This window comes from Strongylocentrotus purpuratus, unplaced genomic scaffold (genome assembly GCF_000002235.5).
Source record: "Strongylocentrotus purpuratus isolate Spur 01 unplaced genomic scaffold, Spur_5.0 spur5_scaffold_19, whole genome shotgun sequence".
Classification (NCBI taxonomy): domain Eukaryota; kingdom Metazoa; phylum Echinodermata; class Echinoidea; order Camarodonta; family Strongylocentrotidae; genus Strongylocentrotus; species Strongylocentrotus purpuratus.
The window spans coordinates 18,815,777-18,839,655 of record NW_022145604.1 but is presented as its reverse complement, the minus strand read 5'-3'; the positions used below and the strand labels follow the sequence as shown (position 1 = coordinate 18,839,655).

Here is a 23,879-nt window from a genome sequence, read left to right as displayed (position 1 = left end):
TGAAAAAAGAAAACTGAAGAAAAAAAACCTTGACTTTCCGCGAATGATCAGGCAGGTGGTATCGGGTGACGTCACTCATTTCAACCTTGACTTGCAGTTTCGGTGTTTCTGAGGAAAAACAAAGCAGCAGTGTTTTCTAAGAAAATTATAATTGCGAGAAAAAAAGGATATATTTTGATTGGTTTTGCTGTAGTTATCAAGAACTGGGTCTTTATCTTCTGCCACAATAGTATCCCACGGGGTTTATCAAGGACTATAGAGAATCACTGACCGCGGAACAGCAGAGGATGTTAACCCCAACGGATTTGTTATATAAATAAAACCATCCCCATCATTACCGCAATATCTTGATTGAGTTCTTACATCTGGTATGGGGCACCGACAATTATTTATTTAGACTATTTATTTATTATTTATTTTGTATCTATTTTAACTTTGTTATCAGTGAGTCAGTTTGGTGAGGTTCATGGTGAAGTATAGTTTGATACTTCCAGACTTAAAACCATCAACTTGAGACCAGAAAGACGAAATCAAAATTTGGAGCATCCCCATCCTTCTCGCAAGTTCTCCAAGCACCAAGTGATGTTCCAACTAACTCTCCTAAGTCATCCTACCATTCCAATACCAGTCTCACTCACGGCTGTTTGAAGGCAAGACCCACTCTGGGCGAAATAGCACATTCGCTGGTGATTGACGTTTAAACTGGGATCGTAGAACAAAAGGTTATGACATAAGAACGACTGGCGCAGACGGACATATCGTGACGAGTGGGAAAAAAAATATACCACTCTCTACAAAACATCACTGGTTTTGTTCGACGTAAAGGGATAGCGAGTATTTTCACTCATCGTTTTCTCATGGTAGTTCCCAATACGTCAAGGGCGTTGCGTAGAAAGGGGAAGGGAATATAATTTGTGTTTCATGGGCGTTGGGGCATTGATCGGTTACGTAAGCAGGACAGAACTGTCGGTGTGAGTGTGAGGACCGTTTGCGTTTCCGAGTCATCGCATATCTTCATCTTCATCATCGACTCATCGTCAATATTAACGACGAGTGGAGGAAATCGCGGCATTTTGCCGATTTAATTTCAAATATTTTACTCTGAAGGTGTAGGTCGGACGACCGCTAGTTGCGCCACCGGCATGCTGGGTCTTCGGGTGATGAGCGCTGTTTGGTTGTTTTTATTAGTTTGTTTATTCCACGTGGCCTGGACTCGACCACATGCAGACGAAGAGGAAGAGCTAGAGGTAAGAAAATGTAAACTAATCATGCGTTGTTGGTTTACGATCATGAAAGGTTATCAGTTGGAATTGAATGTTTTGTTTCGACGCGACTTTGTTCTTAGCTTGTCTGGCTATGTTAATTATTTATCCCCTCTATCTCTTCCCACGCTGGCACTGCCCACTAAATTGCTCACGAGAGAGTAGCCACCCACTTCAGACACATCCTCCATCTCCATCGCCCCACCCCAATCATATTATAATGCACATGATACATGTACCACCATTGAAGTATCATATAATTATTGTCAATATCATTTATTACACTTTTAGGCAACATATATTATAGAGATCGACATGAAAATGACACATGGCACTAAATGATGATGGTGGTGGTGATGATGATGAAGATGATGGTGGTGGTGATGATGATTAGTGATAATGATGATGGTGGTGATAATGATTAGTGATATGATGGTGGTGGGGATAATGATGATGATGATGCCTCCAGAGTTTACTAGACAGCACGATGTTCAAATGACGATGTAATAACATTATACTGAAATCCCCCACTCCGTTTCTCCTCTTGGCACGAAGCACTATCTTTTCGTATTCTCTTTATTCTTTTTATCTGTTTTCTTTTTGGGGTTGGGGATGAAAACTGGCAAACCCTTGTGATTTCCACTTATAAACCAAATCTCATAAGGTTCCTTATTAAATTGTTCTTGTAGACAGAGAAGACATCGCATTTTCGTTTTTCCTACTTTGAAATCACATGTTGCAGATCGCTCAGGGAGCCTGTTCTAATCATCTCGACCTTGGGCTGCAAACCCACGGAGTCAGCCTTTTTTTAGAGCAGGAATTAAAAGCACGTGTGCCGGATCGGTCCTTTATTGCAGTACTAATGATTGAATTAAATTCCAGGCGGAATACCCTAGAAATAACCGCCGATATACGTGATACCATAGTTCACGGATATGCTATATAGCCGCACATCCATGAAAGAACCCAAGGTTTTTCTTTAACATACTACATAACTATTAGAAGTTTCGATTTCAAATGTCACAACACATTCCATCCCAGTTTAGCTGGAAAAGCAGTGATTATCTCACCATGGTTCAATGTTGTGTATCTAGAGATCTACTCCTATACACTGCCCCCGCTCTTATCTAATTTTCATTTGACCAGGGGGGGGGGATAATGAAGTCTTTCCTATATTTCACTATTGTAAATGGTTCTTATAATTGAATTCGATTCTGGGTGCATAGACTATAGAGTAACTAAACAAAATTATACAGCGTTATAGTAGATTTCAATTTGAAAAGAATATTGTCAAAGATTTCTCCGTTCTCACCATTTTTAGACCTGTGAAAAGAATAAATCCTTTAATTATATATGTGTATTACTTTATTAAATAGTAGTATACATTTCAAATAATTGAATTCGATTCGGGTGGAATAACCCGACATTTTTTCGACAGCATAATATCAGTTCTCAATATAAAATGTTTATTGTAGTGTGAAGAACGCATTTTAATTATAGTAATTGTCATAATATAGTAAATTGGTAATAACTACATGTATATAGTTAGAAATAAAACTTAGAAATAATGATTAAACTCGATTCCGGTTGGAACATTAAGAAAAATAAACAATTTGCAGTTCAAAATGTATTTTAGTTCAAGGTAATACAAAGTTTTGGGAAATTTTGAAAATTGGATGGATAGTGAATCTTTACAATTTTGATATATTTGGATATCCATGTGGACGTATTATAAGCACTAAAAAATTAGCCCCTAAAACACTTCTGCTTTCGAGAAAAAATGAATATAAAAATTTACCGGTGCTCCCGGTAAATTTGGATAAATTTCAAATAGCGCCTATGGTCGTACAATTGTAGCTGCGACCATGAAAATCTCAGAATATGTAGTTGTGATATATAATTTCCAACGGAAATAGCTAATTTTAGTCAAGAAACATTGTTTCATATAGCTAAATTAATAGCTTGACCTTGAGAGTGAGCTATACAACTTAAAGAGTTTATTATTTATAATTTCATAACTTCAGACTCGATTTCAACCGCGACAACGATCAATGAATATTGTAGGAACGTATATGCTCCCAATATTTTAATTTGAACCGAATTCATGACCCCATACCAAAAAAACTTTGTAGTACCTTTAATAGAGATCTTGTTTCGTTTGTACCTTTTTTTTTATTTGACCGGGAAAAGAAATAATTTTTTATTATGGGTACCTTATTATAATATAGTTTTAAACTTCTAATGGCTGAAAGGGGAGAGTTCTGAGACCCGTTTCACAAGGCTTTTTCAATGACAAATGACAACAATCAGTGACAAATGTGCTGATAACCGATCAGAAGCAGGGATTTGAAGTGGCATGTAATACATAAATATATATATATATAGGACTACACAAACATGTGGGCTTGTGGTCCACTGTCCACAACCTCTAGCTGTTTACTTGTCATAAGCTTAATAAGAGCATTTCAAAGACTATTCCTTTCAGGGTGAAATTTTTCAATAGTAATCTTTCATACTAAAACATTAAAATGAAAAGTTCACACATTACCTTTCAACTTTCTGGTATGGGAATCGTATTTTGAGAAAAAAATTGCTATATATTATTTATTCTGGATTGTTTATCCTGCAGTATTAAGATTGGTTGTTTGAATCAGTGAAAAAACGAGATGAAATATATATATATTTGACATTCATCCTCGATAAATAAAAAAAAAATCTTTCTATGCTAATTACTCAGCCACTATACATTTTCTACCGACATTATATGGCACATGTCATTTATTTGTAATCTTGAACATTCAGTGTAAGTTTCGTTGGATTCTGTGAGAATATATTTTTTTAAATATTTATCAGAATTCAAGGTTAACTGTAATGTGAGTAGGATTGGGGTCCGAATATTCATATTCTCGTTTACCAACAACTTTCTGGAACAACCACCGAGGTACACCTAACCATGCACCATGGCCTATTAGACCAGTTATGGTCATGCGATTGCATTGTGAAAGAAACTTTGTTGAATCGATCAGAAAAGGTTGATCATCTAGCATAATTTTTGGTGTGTACTGCAAGGTTCTGGAATCATCAAAATGATAAGAAATTTGGCCCAGTCTTGGTAAAGTTACAAGCACTGTACATAGAAAGATGTATATGGGACTACCCCACACGTGCGCGATATCTATCCGGTCCAGATAGATACAACAATAATTTACCAAATATATCAATAGTAGGTTGTTTCTCGGCAAAATTTGTATCATCACGTATTAGTCAAAAATATTCTTTCACATGATTGATAATAAGAGCTTCTATTCTATTTTTTGAGGGGGGCGTTTCCAGAACTGGTCTTTACTTTTAACCAGGGATATGAGAGTTAAAACACCTCCCTGCTTTAACCATGTACCTACTTGGCTCTGCAGTGTTACGTAATCACTCTCTCTAAACACCTGTTTAGGAAGATTTTTGATATAGTCGTCGGGACTACGTGCTGGGTCATAGTCCATACTGTATTATTTTATTTCCCGATCTATCTGCGGCAAGCTGAATGAACCACGAATCGATGGTATGCCAAGCCTAAACAATTTTCGCCGGGCGTAGAAATTCGGGGATCATTTCATCTTTGTCTTAAAAAATTAAAATCGACCAGTGGAATCGCGCGTGATCGTCAGAACAGAGTCTGCACGAGTAGACTATTGAATTACGTGTGTTGCCTAAGGTTTTTGTTTACAACTTTTGAAAGAAACACTCCAGGTGTTTGTGCTGTTATAAGAGCAAGCTTGTGGTTAGTAAGTCGCCAGATTGTGTTTAGATAAAATTAGGTTAAAGGTAAAGACCAGTATTGGAAACGCCCCAATTTCAAAAAATGAAATGAAAGCTCTTATTACCAATCATGTGAAAGAATATGTTTTGAATAATACATGATGATAAAAAATTTGCCGGGAAACCGCCTACTAATATTGATATATTTGGTAAATTAGTTTATCTATTGGTGTGTGAAAGATAAAAACGTACGTGTCGCGCACGTGTGAGTAGTCCCATATACATCTTTCTGTGTACAGTGCTTGTAACTTTAAGAAGACTGGGCCAATTTTCTTATCATTTTGATGATTCCAGAACCTTGCAGTACATCTATGCTAGATGATCAACCTTTTCTGATCGATTTCACAACCATTCTTTCACAATGCAATCGCATGACCATACTGGTCTTTATCTTTAATTCACTTTGCTGGTCGAATCAAGGAGGATATCTCTTTGGTCGAATGGAGGAAAAAAAGAGAGGTCCGATTGAATGACGACAGCATGCGACGAGAAAGGCGAAAATGTGTTTTATATTGTATCTAATTTAATATAGGAGCCATTTTACATTCGAGAGAAAAGGCGACATTTCCTCATAGGAGGCTGTATATGAACGTACATTTATATTATGTATAAACAATGACCATGTATTTATTTATGTATTTAGGACACTAGAATGAGAGAAATAAAAGACTCCGTTAGCAGCACATTATAGGTGGAAGTGTTTTGGGTCTATTTTAAATATCCCTGCCGTCGCCGAAAGTTATCTTCTCTTATATCATCTACCTATATAAAGCAATGAGAAATAGTAAAGCAGTTAGCCTTCAAAGAGAAATGTTTATGTTCGATCACGTGAATCATTCTTAGCCAATCAAAATACAACAAAATGTACTATGACACGAGGGATCTAAGGCGCAGTGCATATTCAAGAATTCAGTATGTATTTTAGTCAATGTATAACCATGGACATGGTATAACAAATAGTTTACAATATTTGAAAACAAATCGTCTGCTTTGTCTATTTTCAGGGTGGCGAAGGAGGAAGACATAAGAGAAACTCGGACGTCAGTTATGGCTGGAAACACACGGAGTACCTCATAGCCAGCGTCAGACAACGACTAAATAACAATGATCTATACTGTAAGTATTCTTTAATTTCTTTTGGGAGCCCTTCTCACCCCCCCCCCCCCCCCCCCTCTCTCTCTCTCTCTCTCTTCGGCTTGTGTAGTCATTGCTACTATTTGGCTCTTATAGTTATCTGTATTACTTATAAAGGTTGGCAACGATGATTATGGTTAATTGATAATAGTAACAATGAAGATGATCATGATGATAAAATTAGTAATGATGATGGTATAGTGATTATAATAATATTAATAATAATAAGAAGAATGAAAATGATAAATAATAACAAGAATTATGATGATGATGATGTTTATAATTCATTTAGCATTTCTAAAGCGAGATATGTGCTTATAGAAAATGTTTAAGCCAATGTGCTACTTAAAAAAACTTTACAAAATAAGAAAATAACAATAAAAATATGATTTAATGTTGAGTTCATTAAACATCTAAAGAATAATCAACTGAAACATAATATAGTGTACATATGAGTTCCATTGAGATCTATTGGATGAGTTTTTTATGCCAAAATTCTTATAAAGCTTACAAATATATTTAGGGAGAACAAAAATGGAATGATTTATGTCCATTGATTTTCTTTTGCCGAGTCAATTCCATGGTTTCTGTTCTATGAGGATTTGATTTTAATCAGTATTTTTAATGCAATAATTAATGGATTCATTCAATATCAAAAGTTAGTTACTAAATAATCAGATTAAAAAATCACATAATGTAGAAACGGTTCCCCAATCTATTTTACACACAATTCGTCAGTATCGTGATAAGACATAGGGTTCGCACAATGTTACGTAAATTCAAAGTGGTCGTGAATTGTGTTTGATTATCGTAAAGTTGTAAAAATGGTCAAGGAAAAGAACAATAAGTGTGGAGACGGTTTCGAATACGCGGCAACATTTATTTATGGGACAGTCCTAGACCCCCTTCCCCTCTTCGATAGATTTAACACGGTGAAAGAAAGTTAGAAAGCAAAGGGATTTGGGGAAATCTGATACAGAAGTGATTAAATATCAAATATCCCTGTGATAAGACAGATTTGTGTTGAATTTCAAATGCTTTACAATACATTCACTTACTCATATCGTTACTCATATCGTTAAAGTGGTGAGCGTTTTCATTTCTTAAATAGGCATTATATAACGATATGATTGTCAAATTGCAATTATTTTCAATTACGTGAAATAGGACCCTATATATTATAAAGATTAAAATTATTCGCAACTGTGACTGTGTACTTACGAGATAGAAGTTGCAATTAATGTAAAGTTGCGATCGATTTGAATCAATCGCAACTCTTTATAAGACGGGGCCGGTGTCATAGGCGATTTGTTCCGTGCAGGCGATCGGTTCCTCCGGAACCGATCGCCTGGATATGTACCCGCCGATTTGTTCCGGATTCGTAGATTCGTTCCGCTAGTCACAGGCGATCGGTTCCGGCCAGGCGATTCATTCCGTGGAACCAATCGGCGGGATATTTAGCCGCCGATCCGTTCCGAATCTCATCGGAGAGCGTGCGTGCTCACGTATTATTGAATACACGACATGGTACACCCCTAAAGCAAAATGAACTATTCTGGTCGGCCTTTGCAACCAATCAAACTTCTCCAAATTAGCTACACCAACGATTGCCAATTTGAGAACTTTGTATAGAAATGCAGATTCCCGTTGTTCAAATATGTTGATAATTGCGGCCAATGATTGACCACAAACAGTAACTATAGACAGCGCCGTCGCGAAGCGACGGGGACTGGGTGGTCTAGCAAAAAGGGCAGTTGTTGCCATAGGCTTAGTTTGCCTGTTAAAGCAGATGTCGGGGTGTTTTCTAATCAGGCCTTCTAATTTGGTTTGAATGCTGCTTTATATGATATCGTGTTACGTCAACCACCTATTACCGGGCTTCATCACAGAATCTAATTATGCATGTGGGCTGCATGCATGATGTACATGTAGTTTAAATGAAAGAGATGCGGGGTGGGGTGGGGTGGGGACCGGGGTGCGCATATTTTTTTTACACAACTGTTTAGCCATTTTCGCGAAAAAAATCCAAGAAGTGCTCTGGTGAAAGATTCTAGGTCGTCAGCGCACTATTATGTTCAAGCACGTACACCAAGGGAAGGGAAGATGATAGAAAGGGGAAAACAAGGATAGTGGAGAGGATATGGAGAAGGAAAAACAAGGAAATACATAAGGAGAGAGAAGAGGATAAGTCAAAGGAAGAACATAGAAATACATAATTAAAGAGCTAGGAGGATCATAGATCTAGACTATAAAGGAAAAACAGGGAAATACATAAAGAAGGAGAAAGGGAATCTATCAGATTAAAACAAAGAAAAAGATGACGAAGGAGAAAAGGATAGATTGGAGGAGAAACAAAGAAATACATAAAACAAAAGAGAAGAGGTTAGAATAAAGGGAGAAATACATAACGAGGGAGAACTTGTATGGCCGATAGATTGAAGAGAAAAATAGAAATACATGACAAAAGAGAAGAGGATAGATTGAAGGAGAACACAGAAATACATAATGAAAGAGAAGAGAGGATAGATTTAACCCGAAAAAAATAACGAGTATGTATGCCATGTACAGCTAGCTCCAGCAATCCAACAAAACTGCTAAGGGTAAAGCTAGACTCTGTCTCTAGTCGTTTGCACAGTATATTTGACTGAAGTGGCTAAACAGTTGTGTAAAAAAAAATATGCGCGGCCGGGGTCAACACAAAAAGAAATGAGTGGTCGAGCTGATAATTAAGAAGGACCAATTAAAAAAAAGAAGAAGAAAAGAAGAGAAAGAAAATTCCTCAAGTAAAAGACGTGTCCGGCAGAATAAAAAAAATTAAAAATAAAAGAAAAACCCGACATATTTTGTTGAATTTTCAACCCTTGGTACTAGCCATATCATAGTGTGTCTATACCCCCCCCCCCCATTCCGCTACATACAGTGGCAGATCTGTTGCGCCCCCTTGTTTGGAAACCACTAATTTCACGTACATTTTCACGTACATGTAGGCCTAATATCAGAAAACTGTCGCCTGCCCCCCCCCCCCCCGTTTTTCTGACAATGAATGCTGAAGGTCGATGCTGTCGAAATTCACGTTGACGTTATCGAGTTCGCGCCCAGATCAGCATGCCGTGTCGCAATATATCGTGCCGAGCATGCACGTGCGTGCATGCATATGATATACATGTACTCTATGCGCATACTAGTCAGTAGGTTATTTATTTATTTATTTTTCGTACCGCGCGCGGGTAATTCCGTACGAGGTTATAAACCTTATTATTAAGTAATATTTCAAAACAAATATTATTGGTTTTCATTGCAACAATAAATACAAAAGTATCAAGATAAAGCTAAAATCCATGTTTATTCGACACAAGTAATAAAAATATACGCGATTATATAAGCAGAAACGTTCGGCCAATGTCGGATAAGAACGGCGGCTTTCGAACGTATCTGCGAACGAGTCGATCCAGTAGATTCGTTCCGCGGAACAAATCGCCTACCACACCTGCCCAGAACTCTATTCTACCGTTGTGTTAAAGATGAAAGACTATACTCTCTCACTTTGCGTAACAGCTGCACTGCTAAAACCAAGGTAATTATGCTGCATTATTGTAGAGCGCTTAGAGACTTCTGAATCTGATAAAGTAAGTGTTAGGCGCTATATAAGCAAATATAATTAATTTGTATTATCTTACAAGTTTATTGTCACATTATTTTCATTTATTTGATTCCAGTTTGTAATAACGATCCATTCCTTGGAGTTCGTTGTCCAGAGGAACAGCATTGCGTTGATTGGCATGAAATATGTGATGGCCATCAGGTATGTAATGTACGTTACGATAATACTCAGGGGGCAGTTGACCCCCCCCCCCCCCAAGAAGTTTCGATTTCCCGAAAGTTCATAAACATAAAGGCTCATAATTCCGAAACATAAATGCCCTATTGGCATTGTGGGGGAGGGGGGATACATTCGTACTCTTCTTGCATTACTTTGAATGTGCCTTTTAAAAAAATCTTTTATTCGAGGGTTCAATATTCTGAAAGTTTCTTGCAGTACTACGAATTTTCATTATTCCAAAGATTCGTTTATCAGACGGTTCATAGACCCGAAAATAACAAAGAGCTCATTATTCCGAAGCTTCGTGAATCCAAATAAGGCTCATTATTCCTTAGATTCGTAATTCCAAAAAATCTTATAGGGTTCTGTTCCATATTTGGAATAATGAACCTTGGGAAAAACTAACATTATTTGATTTTAGGAGTCCTTGATCTTCCAAATAACGAACCTTCGGAATAACAACCTTCGGTGTAAGTGCAACGAACTTCCGGAATAGACATGCATTCTTTTTAAGTGGACAAAACTTTCTCTTAAAGACTCAAAGCTTGCCAGAGGCCTGTCCGAAATGGCAACAACTAATGTATGCAAAGTAAATACCATCCATAGAGATGCATTTTGCATAGCTGACTTTATTAACCAAGCTGCCCTATGCCAAGGCGTTGAAAGCATTTTAGAGAATAACTTACTTACTTCCAGTTAGTAGGGAGTAACACCTTGGTAGAGAGTAGCAAATATGGTTTCATGCCTTGCAATACTCATAGCTATTTGCGCCCTCTAGACCGTATAGTAAACAATGCCTAACCTTGCAGGGGGGTCTAATCCCCCCTGGCCAAACTTGTACAGACAGGCTTTAATGATAATTGTTATATCAATGATGATACGATCAAATTAGCGTATTTGTGATTTCCGGCAGGAATTAACTCATGGGCTTAAGGCAATCCAGGGGAACACGATGCTAAAGACTTTCAGCAAATTTATTTTGGAACATTTTCAATACCCTGTGGTATTACCTCGGGGAATCAAGATCTGATTACGTAATATGTTATTTTTAAATCCGATTACGTCATAGGTTAATTTAAGATCTGATTACGTGATATGTTAATCTAAGATCTGATTACGTAATATGTTATTTTAAAATCTGATTACGTCATATGTTAATTTAATATCTTATTACGTCATATGCAAATTTAAGATCTGATAACGTCATTAAGTTTGCACATGCCCAAAGTTGATGGACAGTGGACAAAACTATTAAAAATTCCTTTTGGTTGAGTTTTCGAAAGTTTTTTGCGATCATATTAGGGTGGTTTTAGAGGATAACAGCAATTTAGCATTTTGGAAGTATGCGATGATATATTGATTAAATCATTAGTATAATGATTACCCTTGTTGGCAGCATAGAACCTATTTCGGGAAAACGAGTGATTTCAACTTTTTTTTCCTATTTTTCCAGTCCCCCACAGGTTTTATTATCCCCAATAGTGTCTACTGTGGTGGGAATCGTAAACTTAATACATGTATCATTGTATCATATCATTAAATGATATATTCAGGAGCTTCAACCCATCCAACCCCACCTCCTCCCACACATACAGACACACCAGCACAGACAAACGAAAATTGAATACGTAATATTGTGAAGCAACGAATGACCGCAATAAAGTCCAAGTCCCCATCTCAATTATTCTTTGAGAACCACACATATAGATATATATATATATATGTGTGTATATATATATATATATATATATATATATATATATATATATATATATATGTATTTCTGGTCTTAGTATAGTACTTCATTCACTTGACTATCAATTTAAAGATAAACTCCAGTTCTGGTAAAAAAAGGAAATTAATTCTCACAGAATCAAACGAAACTTACACTGAATGTTCAAGATTACAAATAAATGACATATGCCAAACAATTTTGGAGGAAAATGTATACTGGCTATGATGTATGATGAGCATAGAAAGACAAGGAAATCAAGGTAGTACTAGCCCCGACACCATGTGTGTTGTCCCATATATAGCTTTCTGTGTACAGGGCTTGTTAATTTACCAAGACTCGGTCAAATTTATTACAATTGTGATGACTCCAGAACCTTGCAGTGCACACCAATACTTACATGCTACATGATCAACTGTTTCTGATCCTTTCCACACCTTTTCTTTCACAATGCAATCGCATTACCAGTACTAAAGTTTATCTTTAAGATATGAGGGTTGAAATCCCAGCTCGACAAAATGTTATTTTTTCCAAAAAAATAATACACATTTGCCACTCTCCACCCATGGTTAGTGCAGGGCTCTGGGGAGGTCAGCATTGATGCTGATTTAATATTCCTGTGTGAACACAATTATTATTATTATTGTTATTATTAGTAGTAGTAATATAATTATCCTTATTATTATCATTACGTCCGCAGACTTGTGGGCTAGAGGTTCGAGAGGCCTGTATAAACAGTACTATCGACTCGTATGGAAGGACGGACGATCGGTTCTGTGTCGGCGATGAAGATGCCAAATGGTGCGATTGGAAAAAAATGGCGCCTCATCGTGAGTTTTTGTCTCGAAGAATCAAATCGAAATTTTAAATGTGCTTTTCTTTCTGCTTCTTCTTTTATCGTCTTCTTCCTCCACCTTGATCTTCTTAAAGGTAATACAAAGTTTTGGTATGGGGTCATGAATTTGGTTGAAATGAACATATTGGAAGCATATACGATCCTATAATATTCAGTGATCGTTGTCGCGGTCGAAATCGACTCTAAAGTTATGAAATTGTAAATAATAAACACTTCATGTTGAATAGCTCCCTCTCAAGGTCAAGATATTAATTAAGCTATAAAACATGTCTATTGACTAAAATCGACTGATTAGCTATTCTCGTTCCGAAATTATATACCACAACTACATACTCTGTGATTTGCATGGTCGCAGCTACCATTGCACGGCCGTAGGACCTATTTGAAATTTATCAAAATTTACCGGGAGCACCGGTAAATCTTTATATTCAATTTTTCACGAAAGCAGAAATGTTTTAGGGGCTTAAATTTCTGGTGTTTTAATACATCCACAGGGGCATCCAAATATATCAAAATTGTAAAGAATCACTATCCACCCATTTTTCAATATTTCCCAAAACTTTGTAATACCTTTAAGTTTTTCTTTAGACCAGTCTCACTTGAGGCGTCAACCGCAGTTCGTCAGGCCAGGGCATTAAGGCCGACGGGCAGTGGGACAGGGCGACACCAAAGGGCGCCAACGTAGGAATTTGGTGATATTTCTAATTTGTTTCATGTCCTATCACCCTTATTATACTGCTTACTGGTAATTCTCCTTCTGAATGTATTTTGAGAGTTTTACGTATTTCTTTAAACCTGAAAACCAGAAGCCTTCTTGTATTAAACCAACATTAACAGGGTTGACTTCCCTTTAAAAGGCACGGTATTATACTGACATTTCGTCAGATTTACGTACACTTCTGTCTGCTGTTCACAATGTCCCGATGTCCCACAATACATCACTATCTGCATGAAGCACGTCTGTGATGATGCTTGGGTACAGGAACCGGAAATCGCTTTATGTATGCCATCAGAGAAAAATGGCACAATTGAAAATACATTACAGAAGTCGAAGCGATTAAGTGTGGTAAAATAAATACCCTGGCTTTAAAGGCCAGAGTTTGATTTCTTGTAATGCTATATCAATCTTCTCTCCTTTTCCTAGGTTGCGGAGAGGATTTTGTCTTTGACTTGTCGAAGAAACGCAAGCAGTACCGGATCCGTCACCCGGGGTTTCCCAGCGCGTACCTGACCGACCGGTACTGTTTTTGGACAGTCAGTACCGTCCCGGGGCATTTCCTCTACGTCGAGTTCAAGAAATTCAGGACCGAGACAAACTACGACTACTTGTCCCTCGGCCAAGGTCTTCTCCGGGATAGTGATCGCAACACGCTCATCTTCAAGCACAGTGGCGTTGACAAGCCTACACTTTTCAAGACGAACCTCAGACTCCCCAATGCGCACCAGCTTTGGGTTACCTTCAGATCGGACGATTGGGATACAGATGAAGGTTTCATCATCGAAGTCAGCGACAGTTCTAGGGAAATAAACGGTAAATGTCCTCTCTTTTTTCATTTCTCTCAAGACAAGTATTTTAATGGGATATCGGCAAACTTGTAATAATAATATAATAATAATAATAATAATAGCCTAATAGTCCACTCCAAATTGTATTAAACCGAAACGGAAATTCGGATGATCGTGAGCCCGGCAGCCACTGAGCAGCGCCAGATCGACGTTGCTCTATCCCTTATTGTTGAACGCCAAACAAGGTAGCAACAACTCCCATCTTTTAACGTCTTTTGAAGAACGACGTCCATATTCTTAGATCCCAAAGACTTTTGAAAAATCAACCCTATGACGATAACCTTGTCCATCACCTACTCAAATATGTGAACATGATTTCTAGGGGATATACGTCAGTGGATCGAAATTCTGTAATGGTTTTGCATTGGTAATTAAGTTTAAATACACATACATGTACGGAAGCAGCAAACTACGAAAGAGGCTTCCCTTCTAAGCGGGCACGTAGCCACGGGGGGGGGGGGGGGGGCACATGCCCCCCCCCCCCCAAATTCAAGATCGGTTGAAATTGTTTAGACCCCTTTTTTATTTTTACCTCGATCGATTACATGTATGCGCCCCCCTCCCCCCCCCCCCCCCCCCAAAAAAAAAACCCCAAAAAACACATCAAACTCTGGCTATGTGCCTGCTTCTAAGACATCCTGAGTTGAAACAAAATTGAGATGTCGACAAATGTAAAATATATATCGCACCTGAATCTATAATTAAACATGGAAACTATTTTTATGCGATGATATGCATCGCGAATTAGAGGCACGTTCTGATATGAAGCAAAATATTGCAGTGTGAACAACTAGAAAGGTTCAAAAGCTCACAAAGTAAATTTTATTTTTCCTAGAGTGCAACCTCCTCTTTAAAGATACTTCCCTTATGCAGCCAACATCAAATTATGTAGAATTGTGCAGGAATTATGAATATGTCATGTATGTCCTATCTGTGAAATTTAAACGTTAGCATTGTCCTAATATTCAAATTATGCAAGGAAACCCGTTTACTTGCTAGACTTCACTGTCAGACACTATTGAGTGACTGGCTGGCTTTTTTCTTCTTTAGTAGTATAACTTGAAAGTTGAAACATACATAAAATGAGCTGAAAAGGGTTTATGAGCATTTGTCTACATCAATAACCCACTTCTTGTAATGGCCAAAATTAAACTGATTGAATCTTTGCGCAGCACAAACGTACGACCATCCGGTACAATGGTCTGAAAATCAGACTATTTCTTACTGTATTGGTATCACTTAATAATAATAATAATAATATTGGATTCTTATATAGCACACGTATCGACCTTAAGTCGATTCGACAACTAATAGTCGTTATTTTCCCACTTAAAGACATTTTCAAGCCCCCCCCCCCCCCCACTTTTTTTTTTAAAGGGAAGTTCTAGTTCAGTATTATCTTTCAAATGCCGTTGGAATTTAAACTTTTTCATTTTGTGGCCTGCAAATGGGACATAGTACCTTAAACTTATACAGAGTAGCCTATTATTCTTGATTTCAATCCTCCAAGTAAAGAAATGTGTATGCTATGTTATACCTCAAAATAAAAATGATACAGTTATTAAAGAGCATGAGCAAGCCTCTCTATCGTGGTCAACGCAAAAGCTCACTCAGCGAACTCGCACCTTTTTGTTGCTTCGTGGGAGCATTTCCTTTCAACAGAAAGCGTCGTTGCTCTTGTTTTCTAGCTTGATGAGCTTTTGCAAAATGTATGAATACGGGCTTTTCGATTTCTTTGTATATTCGTGACATACGATTGAATGTTTCTTTATATTTTGTTTCGTGTTTGTTTTCTTCTCCAGTTCCTGCGGCAGATATTATGATCGGCTCGAACCCATTTCAAACGCGACCAAAAAATGGTGAGTCTTTACCTTCCCTCATTATTCCGATTACATAACTTCGTATATTGATTAACACCGATGGTTCTATGATAGAAAACAAACCAAACAGTGCACAGTCAATATGTTGTCATCAAATTTCTTGTACTTTGGGCACTAATCTTTTCGCTCGTACCTTGTTAAACTTTACCTTTGTGTCTGCGAGATGTTAATATCATTATGATAATAATTCCTTCATGGTACGTACACACCCCATAGTTTTGCCCTAAGGTGAATTTGATAATTTCTTCTCTGGGAGAAGGTTCTTGCCGGGCGCATAGTTGTCAAGTTTGTTTTGGTGGCATCACAAATTCTTCAAAGGCAGTGCCATTGATTAGGAGAGTTTGGTTTATCCGTTCAAGTAGGCCATAATATGGCGAATACTGCTTGGTTGGGCAAGCACAAAGCAAAAGAATATACGCCATGTTGTGACCAAGTGAAACCAAGTTAGCCAAACTCTGTGCCAAGGCAATACAAAGATGTTTTGTAACTCCCTCTTTTTAAGATCTCCTAGGTAAAAGATCGTAGGTATTTGAGGTCGTTATGTACCACATTCTAACTACGAAATGATCAAAATTGAAAAGCACTGGACACTGAGCAGGTACAGGCAAATATGATATGTGGCATATTGACTATTGGATTTCTCTATTTCCATTAGCATTGATATGGCAGGATCTATCCGGTTCCAGTGGGCCATGGTGTGTGTGTGTGTGTAATTGGGTTTTTACAGACGTGTATCAATCAGATATGATTCTTTACGTCTGGGACCGACCTTTAACGTCACCATCCGCAAGACGTGACTCAGTTTCGAACCTGTGTCCTCGGCTGAATCAGTTTGTAACTTCCACTGTTAGCTGGATTACAGGCGCACGCCACAACGCCTAGTTGTGGGTTAATGATTCTTGATTTTATAATTTGTTTTCATAGAAACAAGCCGAGTAGTTATTCCTGTCGGTGGCAAAACCATTGTGAAATCACCAAACTATCCCAAATTCTACCGTAATCACGTCACCACCAATTGGATTATATCGGCAAGGAGAGGACGCCGCATAGAAGTATGGTAAGTGTTGGCTAACTTTGTCCCGTTGGGTCATCGCGTCGGTTGTTCGGTTACACGAACGTTTTGTGAAAACTCAACCCAATTTTCACGAAAGTTGGGTAATTCACGTTACAAGTTAGGGTTACAATTTATAAGGGTAATTGCAAAATTTGTCATGCCCCAAAGGTGTACATAACTAATAACGTTCGGTTCTTGGTTTGTGCTTACATCAGTAAACCCACATTGGCCCTCAGTCTCAACCCAAGTGTAGTGGGTGGCTTGCAAGTTGCAATGCTAATGGTGCTAGCGTAAAATTGCAGGGCCTGTAAGAATTAAAATTTAAAGAACGAGTATTTGGTATAGCGCCTTTTCCTAGTAGTCGCGCTTCACATGACCTCATTAACATGTGGTGTAAAGGATCAGTTGAATATTGATGATAACGCTTAAAAAAACACAAGTTTTCCAAAAAAAATAGTCATTGTGTTTAGAGAAGTATTATTACTGATACAGGTACCAATCATGCGTAGAATAAACCTGGCTGATATCAGTATTATAATTATCATTATTGTATTATGAAAAAGTTAACAAATTATTGTCATATTAACCAGAACTCAAACCTTCCCCTAAAATGACAGGTTTGACAACTTTGACGTGGAGGACGACGAAGATTTCGTTAGCATGGGCAATGGACCCCTATTACGTGTATATCCGATATTTTACCGGAAAACGGGTAAAATTACCAACACCAATAGCCTACGTTTCGTTTCGACCGCCTCCGATGTATGGCTTTCATTCGAGACCAGTCTCGCCATTGCCCGTAAGGGTTTCCGGGCCTACTTCAGGGAGATACCTATCACGGGTAAGTAGCGCCCTGTCTCCGTCCCCCACCATTTATCCGCTTCATATCACATTGACTGACCTTTAAGCCCCACTGTCATACTTGTAGCTACTTGCTCCCTCTATATAGAAAACTTCCCCAATCGGTGCCTGTTGGTCCCCATGATCCTCTTTTTCTTATGTTAATGAGATAGCCACATGTTTATGACCTCGCTGTGTGGTCTTATCCCTTCTGGCTGACCTTTAACGTCATTATCCTAAAGACGTGGCACCGACTCCTACCAGAATCCGTTGAGTCAGTTTGAAGGCGAAGATAGAGACCTCACCTTGTCAAGATCGTTACCGCTAGACCAACTCACATCTCACATCTTCTAAACATTATGATGTTTAAAAGAAATCTTTCGACACACTCCTACATGAAGTCAAGCACTTCTTCAGTTTCTCCACATTTCTGTAGCTTCAAGCCATAGCTTAGTCGGTTTTCATGTGTATTGCATGAAATTCGCTGACACCATTGATTGAGTATACCAATAGACCAGTTCACGGTTAGCACATTACTGCAATGACCCCGAATATCCACAGATCTTCAAAACATGAAGAGGTCCCACTTGGTACATTGTGAAATACAGCGATGGAGGTGCTACATGAATTGCCTTTGTTTCCCCTTTTTAAAGTATATTTCCACCTGTGTATCATGGAGTGCACTGAATGTGCATGAATGAATAATGATTACATAACTTTCATGACCACGTATCCAGTATTTCGTCTCCGTGTATTTCAAAATTTGTTCTGCAATGACCTTTATCTGCTCATGCTCAGACTGCAACCGTGAACTGGCTTATTAATGTGTCTGACCCAACAGAAAATTACTCTAGCTTGCCTCCATATCTTGGGAATGAAGGGAAATGTATTATTATGAGAAATTCTACAAGATGATATAGGTTAAGGGAACAGTGCAATACATAACTCCTGTCGGGTTGGTCGTAAAATGGAAATCCACTCTTGGTGATTGACAACTCCTGTTTTGGGGTTGTCATCCGAATGGTTTAAAATTCCTCTTGAGAATCCACTACTACGAGCCTTTAATTATTTTGTCTATCCATTAATTTACTCAAGGTCCAGCTTTCGCAACCATACGCAAGGGCAGACCAAACAGACTGAATGACATTAATGCTTCTAAGAGTTGAAATTGAATATTTTTAAAGTAAACAAACGTCCTTTGTTTCTTAGGTCAAAATTGAGTCTCACTCTCCAAGTTCTCTCACTTTTCCTAGACTGCGGGGGAACACTCTTAGTGCCGGACAACGGGTCGATCGCGGTGGCGAACAAGAACTACCCGGAACGCTACTACCCAAGCAACCTGGACTGCACGTGGTCCATCAAGAACGAAGAAGGTCGTCGCATGTGGATCAGCTTTCATGACTTCTCAACCGAGTGGCGCAAAGATTTCCTCAGCATGGGTAACGGCGCACCGCAGGATCGCAACCGTACCTCTGCTATTATTACCATGCACAGCGGAACTCACATGCCGGATCCCTACGAATTCACAAGTTCAGGAGATGAGGTTATTATCGCTCTCGTTGAGGTTATTGTTTTTTACACGTCCGTTTGTCCCTGTGTATGCTTGTCTGTTTTGTTCTTGTTTTGTTTTGTTTCGGGGAAGGAGTCGTCTGTAACCATGACTTTGTTTGCCCATGTTAGCAGTGCTAATATTAGACGTTGGTCCTGTAATATACTTTGTTATTGTTATTTATTTCAGTTTTTAATGTCTACTGCAATTACTCCCACCTCCACGACGACGACTGCTGTTTCGCTGAATTTACATAGGATTATCTTGTACTATATGGTGTCTGTTTTGTTGTTTGTTTAATAATCAGTATTCACTCCATTTTTTTACCAATTAAAGATAAACTTGAGTTCTGGTAAAAAAGGAAAATGAATTATCACAGAATCTAACGAAACTTACACTGAATGTTCAAGATGACAAATAAATGTCATGTACCAAACAATTTTGGAAGAAAATGTATACTGGCTGAGTAATGAGCATAGAAAGATAAGGAAATCGGGGTAGTACTAGCCCCGACACCATGTGTGTTGTCCCATATACATCTTTCTGTGTAAGTGATTGTTACTTTACCAAGACTTTGCCAAATTTATGATGATTTTGATGACTACAGAACCTTGCATTACACACCATTACTTACATGCTATATGATCAACTTTTCTTATCCATTCCACACCTTTTCTTTCACAATGCAATCGCATTACCAGAACTCAAGTTTATCTTTAACCTGAACTAACACAAGGTAATCCTTCCCGGGATCAGATAGTAGTGCTAATATTTCATGTTCGTTTATATGTTCTTGTGTTTGTTTTAATTTGTTTATTTGTCATAATCGATATACATTACGTTTTATTTACCCGTTGACCTGAGTGGCTTCAAGGGAACCTTACCCACGGTCAGATAGCAGTGCTTATATTTGACATTTATTTGTTAGTTGGTTTGTTTATTATCATTTGTTTATCTGTCATAATTTATATTCTATTCATTTTTTTTACGTAAAGGTGTGGATGACTTTTACGTCGAGTCGTTACAACAATCATGGTGGATTCGTGGTGGATATCTTTGATGAAATGCTACACCCGTAAGTACATGTACTTTCATCCAGATAAACAATAGCGAGGGCGTAAGTGAAAACTATCTGAACATGGTGTACCTTTGGAATGGTCCGACATCCGCGGCAATAGCGGAGGGGTCTGACTGTTTCGAAGGTGGATAGCTTTACCTAATGCCCGAAACTTTGATGTGATTTTTAAATGTTATAAAATCAAACGGTGACGTGGATCCTTATCATTTGACAAACCCTACTCTCATCCAAAATTAGAGTTGACTAATAAGTTAGATGATTGGGTTGCTGCGAGTGAAAACAAAAACATGAGAGAAACGGAGTGGTAAAATTCTGACAGAAAAATGGACACAAGGTTATGAGTGTTTAAAAGATGAGATCACTAAATCTATGGTAATCACAAACGTGGCCATTAGGTCAGTTGAACGTGAGGTATTTATAGACCTTTCACCTGTTTATTTTACACAAAAAAATGTCATTACTTTCTTGTTTTCTCCTAAGCACTTTTTATCTCTGGGTAGCCCTCAAAATATAATATGGATAGCATACTGTTACAGGTCCTCAAGTTAGAAACATACCTACTAAGTACACCATGTAACTTATGTTTTGACTATTGAAATTAATACACCTAAATAAATGCAATACTTCATGTCTTGGGTCAAGTTGTTGTAACGTCCAAAACACTGAAGGCATAATAAATTGGTCTGTTTTTGTCGCATAAGCATCATCATCGTTCATTAAAGGCAGCATTTTCCCTCTTACGAGGAGTTACTGACTTTCGCGGCATGATGACATTCACTCACTCCACTTCTCCTTTTCTCAAGCGTCCTCCTCATTTAGACTATAGCCTTATAGCTTTCTTTCTTCACCATATTCTTTCCCTGAAATCTTCGGTCTTCCTTTCCCACTTCCCTTTACCACTTCCACCACAGTTTCTTCCAGACCCAATCTTTTAATGAGCATTCTTGTGTTCTTTCTATCGGACAGTTTCACACCACACATCTTCCGTGACGCGGCTCTTTATGTTCTTCTTCTGTCTTCACATTCCAATTTTCTGAACCACTCCTGCCAAATATCGTTTAAGCTAATTTTTGGTGTGCATTGTTTCCATACAGACCACCGGTCACAACTGCCCCTCCAACTACCCAACCACCCCCTACCACAGAGCCACCACCGACCATTCGTGGAGAGGTACGACCTACTAGACGTCCAAAGCCTACCCGCCGTCCTAAACCACGTCCTGCCCCCGTGATTTTGCCAGGCTTCGAGCCCGCGCCGACTAACGACGACTACGTGCCGTTCACCTGGCCACCAACGACAACCACTAGAAGGCCTACGACTACGCGACGAACTACCAGACGTACCACCCGACGTACCACCACGACAAGGAGACCAACGACTACACGACGGACAACGACTACCCGACGACCCACGACCACTACCCGTCGCCCAACTACCACAAGGCGAACAACGACAACCCGTCGCACCACCACAACCAAACGCCCCACTACCACAACCAGAGCACCCACCACCACCAAAACAACAACCACAAGCAGACCAGCTATTATCAACCCGTGGGAGATCCCTAGCGACTCCTCCTCGTCCTCGTCAGTCTCCTTCTTCTCCAGCATCGACTCTACCCAAAGCCAGTTTTAGTGAGCGGTTTGAGACGGTTTGGACCAGTTCCGGCTGCCGTAAAGTGCTTCAAGCATACTCTCAATGTCTTATAATCAATTTTCAGTCAATTATTAAAAGTGACTTCTGTTTCTTTTATAATATTTTCTTCTTTTCACATACATGTAGTTACATTTTAATCTAGACAAAAACCCATGACATACGTTTTATAGAACAGTTAATGTATTAGCCATTTACGACACTCTGGCAAGTCATCGTTTGATAGTAAATCGAGACACAACCAACTAACGATCGTTTTTAGTTCTAACTTACTTTTTATATGTTCTTTCTGTAAATAGTGTTTCGTGCATCACGAATTTTATATTAATGTTTTAGCTTAGATTTCGTTATAATCCATTGTGACCTCCCATATTATGCAGAACTTCATATTCACCATTTATTTTGAATTGCATCAAAAGGATTCTAGAATGCTTTGCATTGGTAAATATCATGTGTAAATGTTTATTTGCCTCATGCAAAAGAAAAATAAACATTTTACCCACTCGAAAATTGTCATTAATAATCATTTGCAACTAAATAGGAACAAATTACTGTATTGTAGTAATTTTGCTTGTTTCATTTACACCAAATTTCTTTTCCTCAACTGATAATGTAACATAACAAATATCATGCCTAATTCGGACATTGTATCATGGTATTTGGTCAGTGACATGAACATTGATGGGTCGAGATTAATAAACCTACTATTAGGGGAAACAAAATCATTTCATGAAGAATACAATAAGTATACATTCGTTAATTGATGGATGCAACCAGTTGTATATTATTCAAACAGCAGTAATATAAATCACAACAGTAATTGCGAGTCTTCTGATACGTGTATATTTTACCTAGTTTTGTATAATACATCATCAAGTAGCTATTCGATATGTTGTATTAGTTGCATTCATGAAAAGTATTGCCAAATAACAGCTTTCATCTTTGTTCTTATTCTTTTATTCTGTTCATGTTTTGGTAAATAAAAGCCACTCGACTGACTATACAAAGACGCGAGTTCCATGTTGTTACTTTCAATTTTCATCTCGTCAGTACCCGCCCGCCCCCCCCCCCCCCCGGCATCCCCATCGGCTAAACAAAGGATTATATCTGAGTAAAAACGACAAGTTGTTTGTTAGTTTGTTTGTTTTTGCTGTTGTCCAATGAAGATATTATCCTTCATGATTCCATTTCACGAGGACAGCAGTCCCCCCCCCCCCCCCCACCTCCTAAAAAAGAAATACAGGTACATGTATTTTTTTATAGCGCTTTCGAATCCCTCGTAATAATTATATTGAAAATGATTATGCTCCTTGAGCTTACATTGCGAAATTTTTAGAATGAAGGGGGGAGATTTTGAGAAGAAGATGATGGTATTCATGATGAAGACATTGAGAACTACGTTGATGATTATAAAAGTGGTGACGTAGATGATACAAGTGATGATGATGATGATGATGATGAATGATACTGATGAGTATGATGCCGATGATGATGATGAATGATACTGATGAGTATGATGATGATGATGATGATGAATGATACTGATGAGTATGATGCCGATGGTGATGATGAATGATACAGATGAGTATGATGCCGATGATGATGATGAATGATACTGATGAGTATGATGCTGATGGTGATG

General features: G+C 38.3%; 1 protein-coding gene across 2 annotated transcripts; it reads left to right on the top strand.

The window, feature by feature from the left end:
* Positions 1–338: 338 nt before the first annotated feature.
* On the top strand, positions 339–23,244 carry LOC584145 (cubilin). 2 transcript variants are annotated; one of them, XM_030990512.1, is made up of 11 exons: positions 339–1,247; positions 6,080–6,191; positions 9,926–10,011; positions 12,462–12,591; positions 13,762–14,148; positions 15,986–16,042; positions 16,988–17,120; positions 17,735–17,958; positions 19,211–19,521; positions 20,502–20,581; positions 21,679–23,244. In XM_030990512.1, the coding sequence occupies exons 1-11, from the start codon at positions 1,143–1,145 to the stop codon at positions 22,217–22,219; spliced, it is 2,166 nt and encodes a 721-aa protein (XP_030846372.1). In that variant the 5' UTR covers positions 339–1,142; the 3' UTR covers positions 22,220–23,244. The 2 variants fall into 2 exon arrangements, with proteins under 2 accessions (XP_030846372.1, XP_030846373.1); XM_030990513.1 differs by having other exon boundaries at positions 340–1,247; positions 19,211–19,500.
* The last annotated feature ends 635 nt before the right edge of the window (positions 23,245–23,879 follow it).

What these genes read in the sequence shown, in the direction of transcription:
- LOC584145 (XM_030990512.1), top strand. Translation starts at nt 1,143, where the DNA reads ATGCTGGGTCTTCGGGTGATGAGCGCTGTTTGGTTGTTTTTATTAGTT. An exon ending in GAAAAAAATGGCGCCTCATC is followed by an intron (nt 12,592 to 13,761) that starts GTGAGTTTTTGT and finishes TCCTTTTCCTAG; the next exon opens with GTTGCGGAGAGGATTTTGTC. An exon ending in CAGTTCTAGGGAAATAAACG is followed by an intron (nt 14,149 to 15,985) that starts GTAAATGTCCTC and finishes TTTCTTCTCCAG; the next exon opens with TTCCTGCGGCAGATATTATG.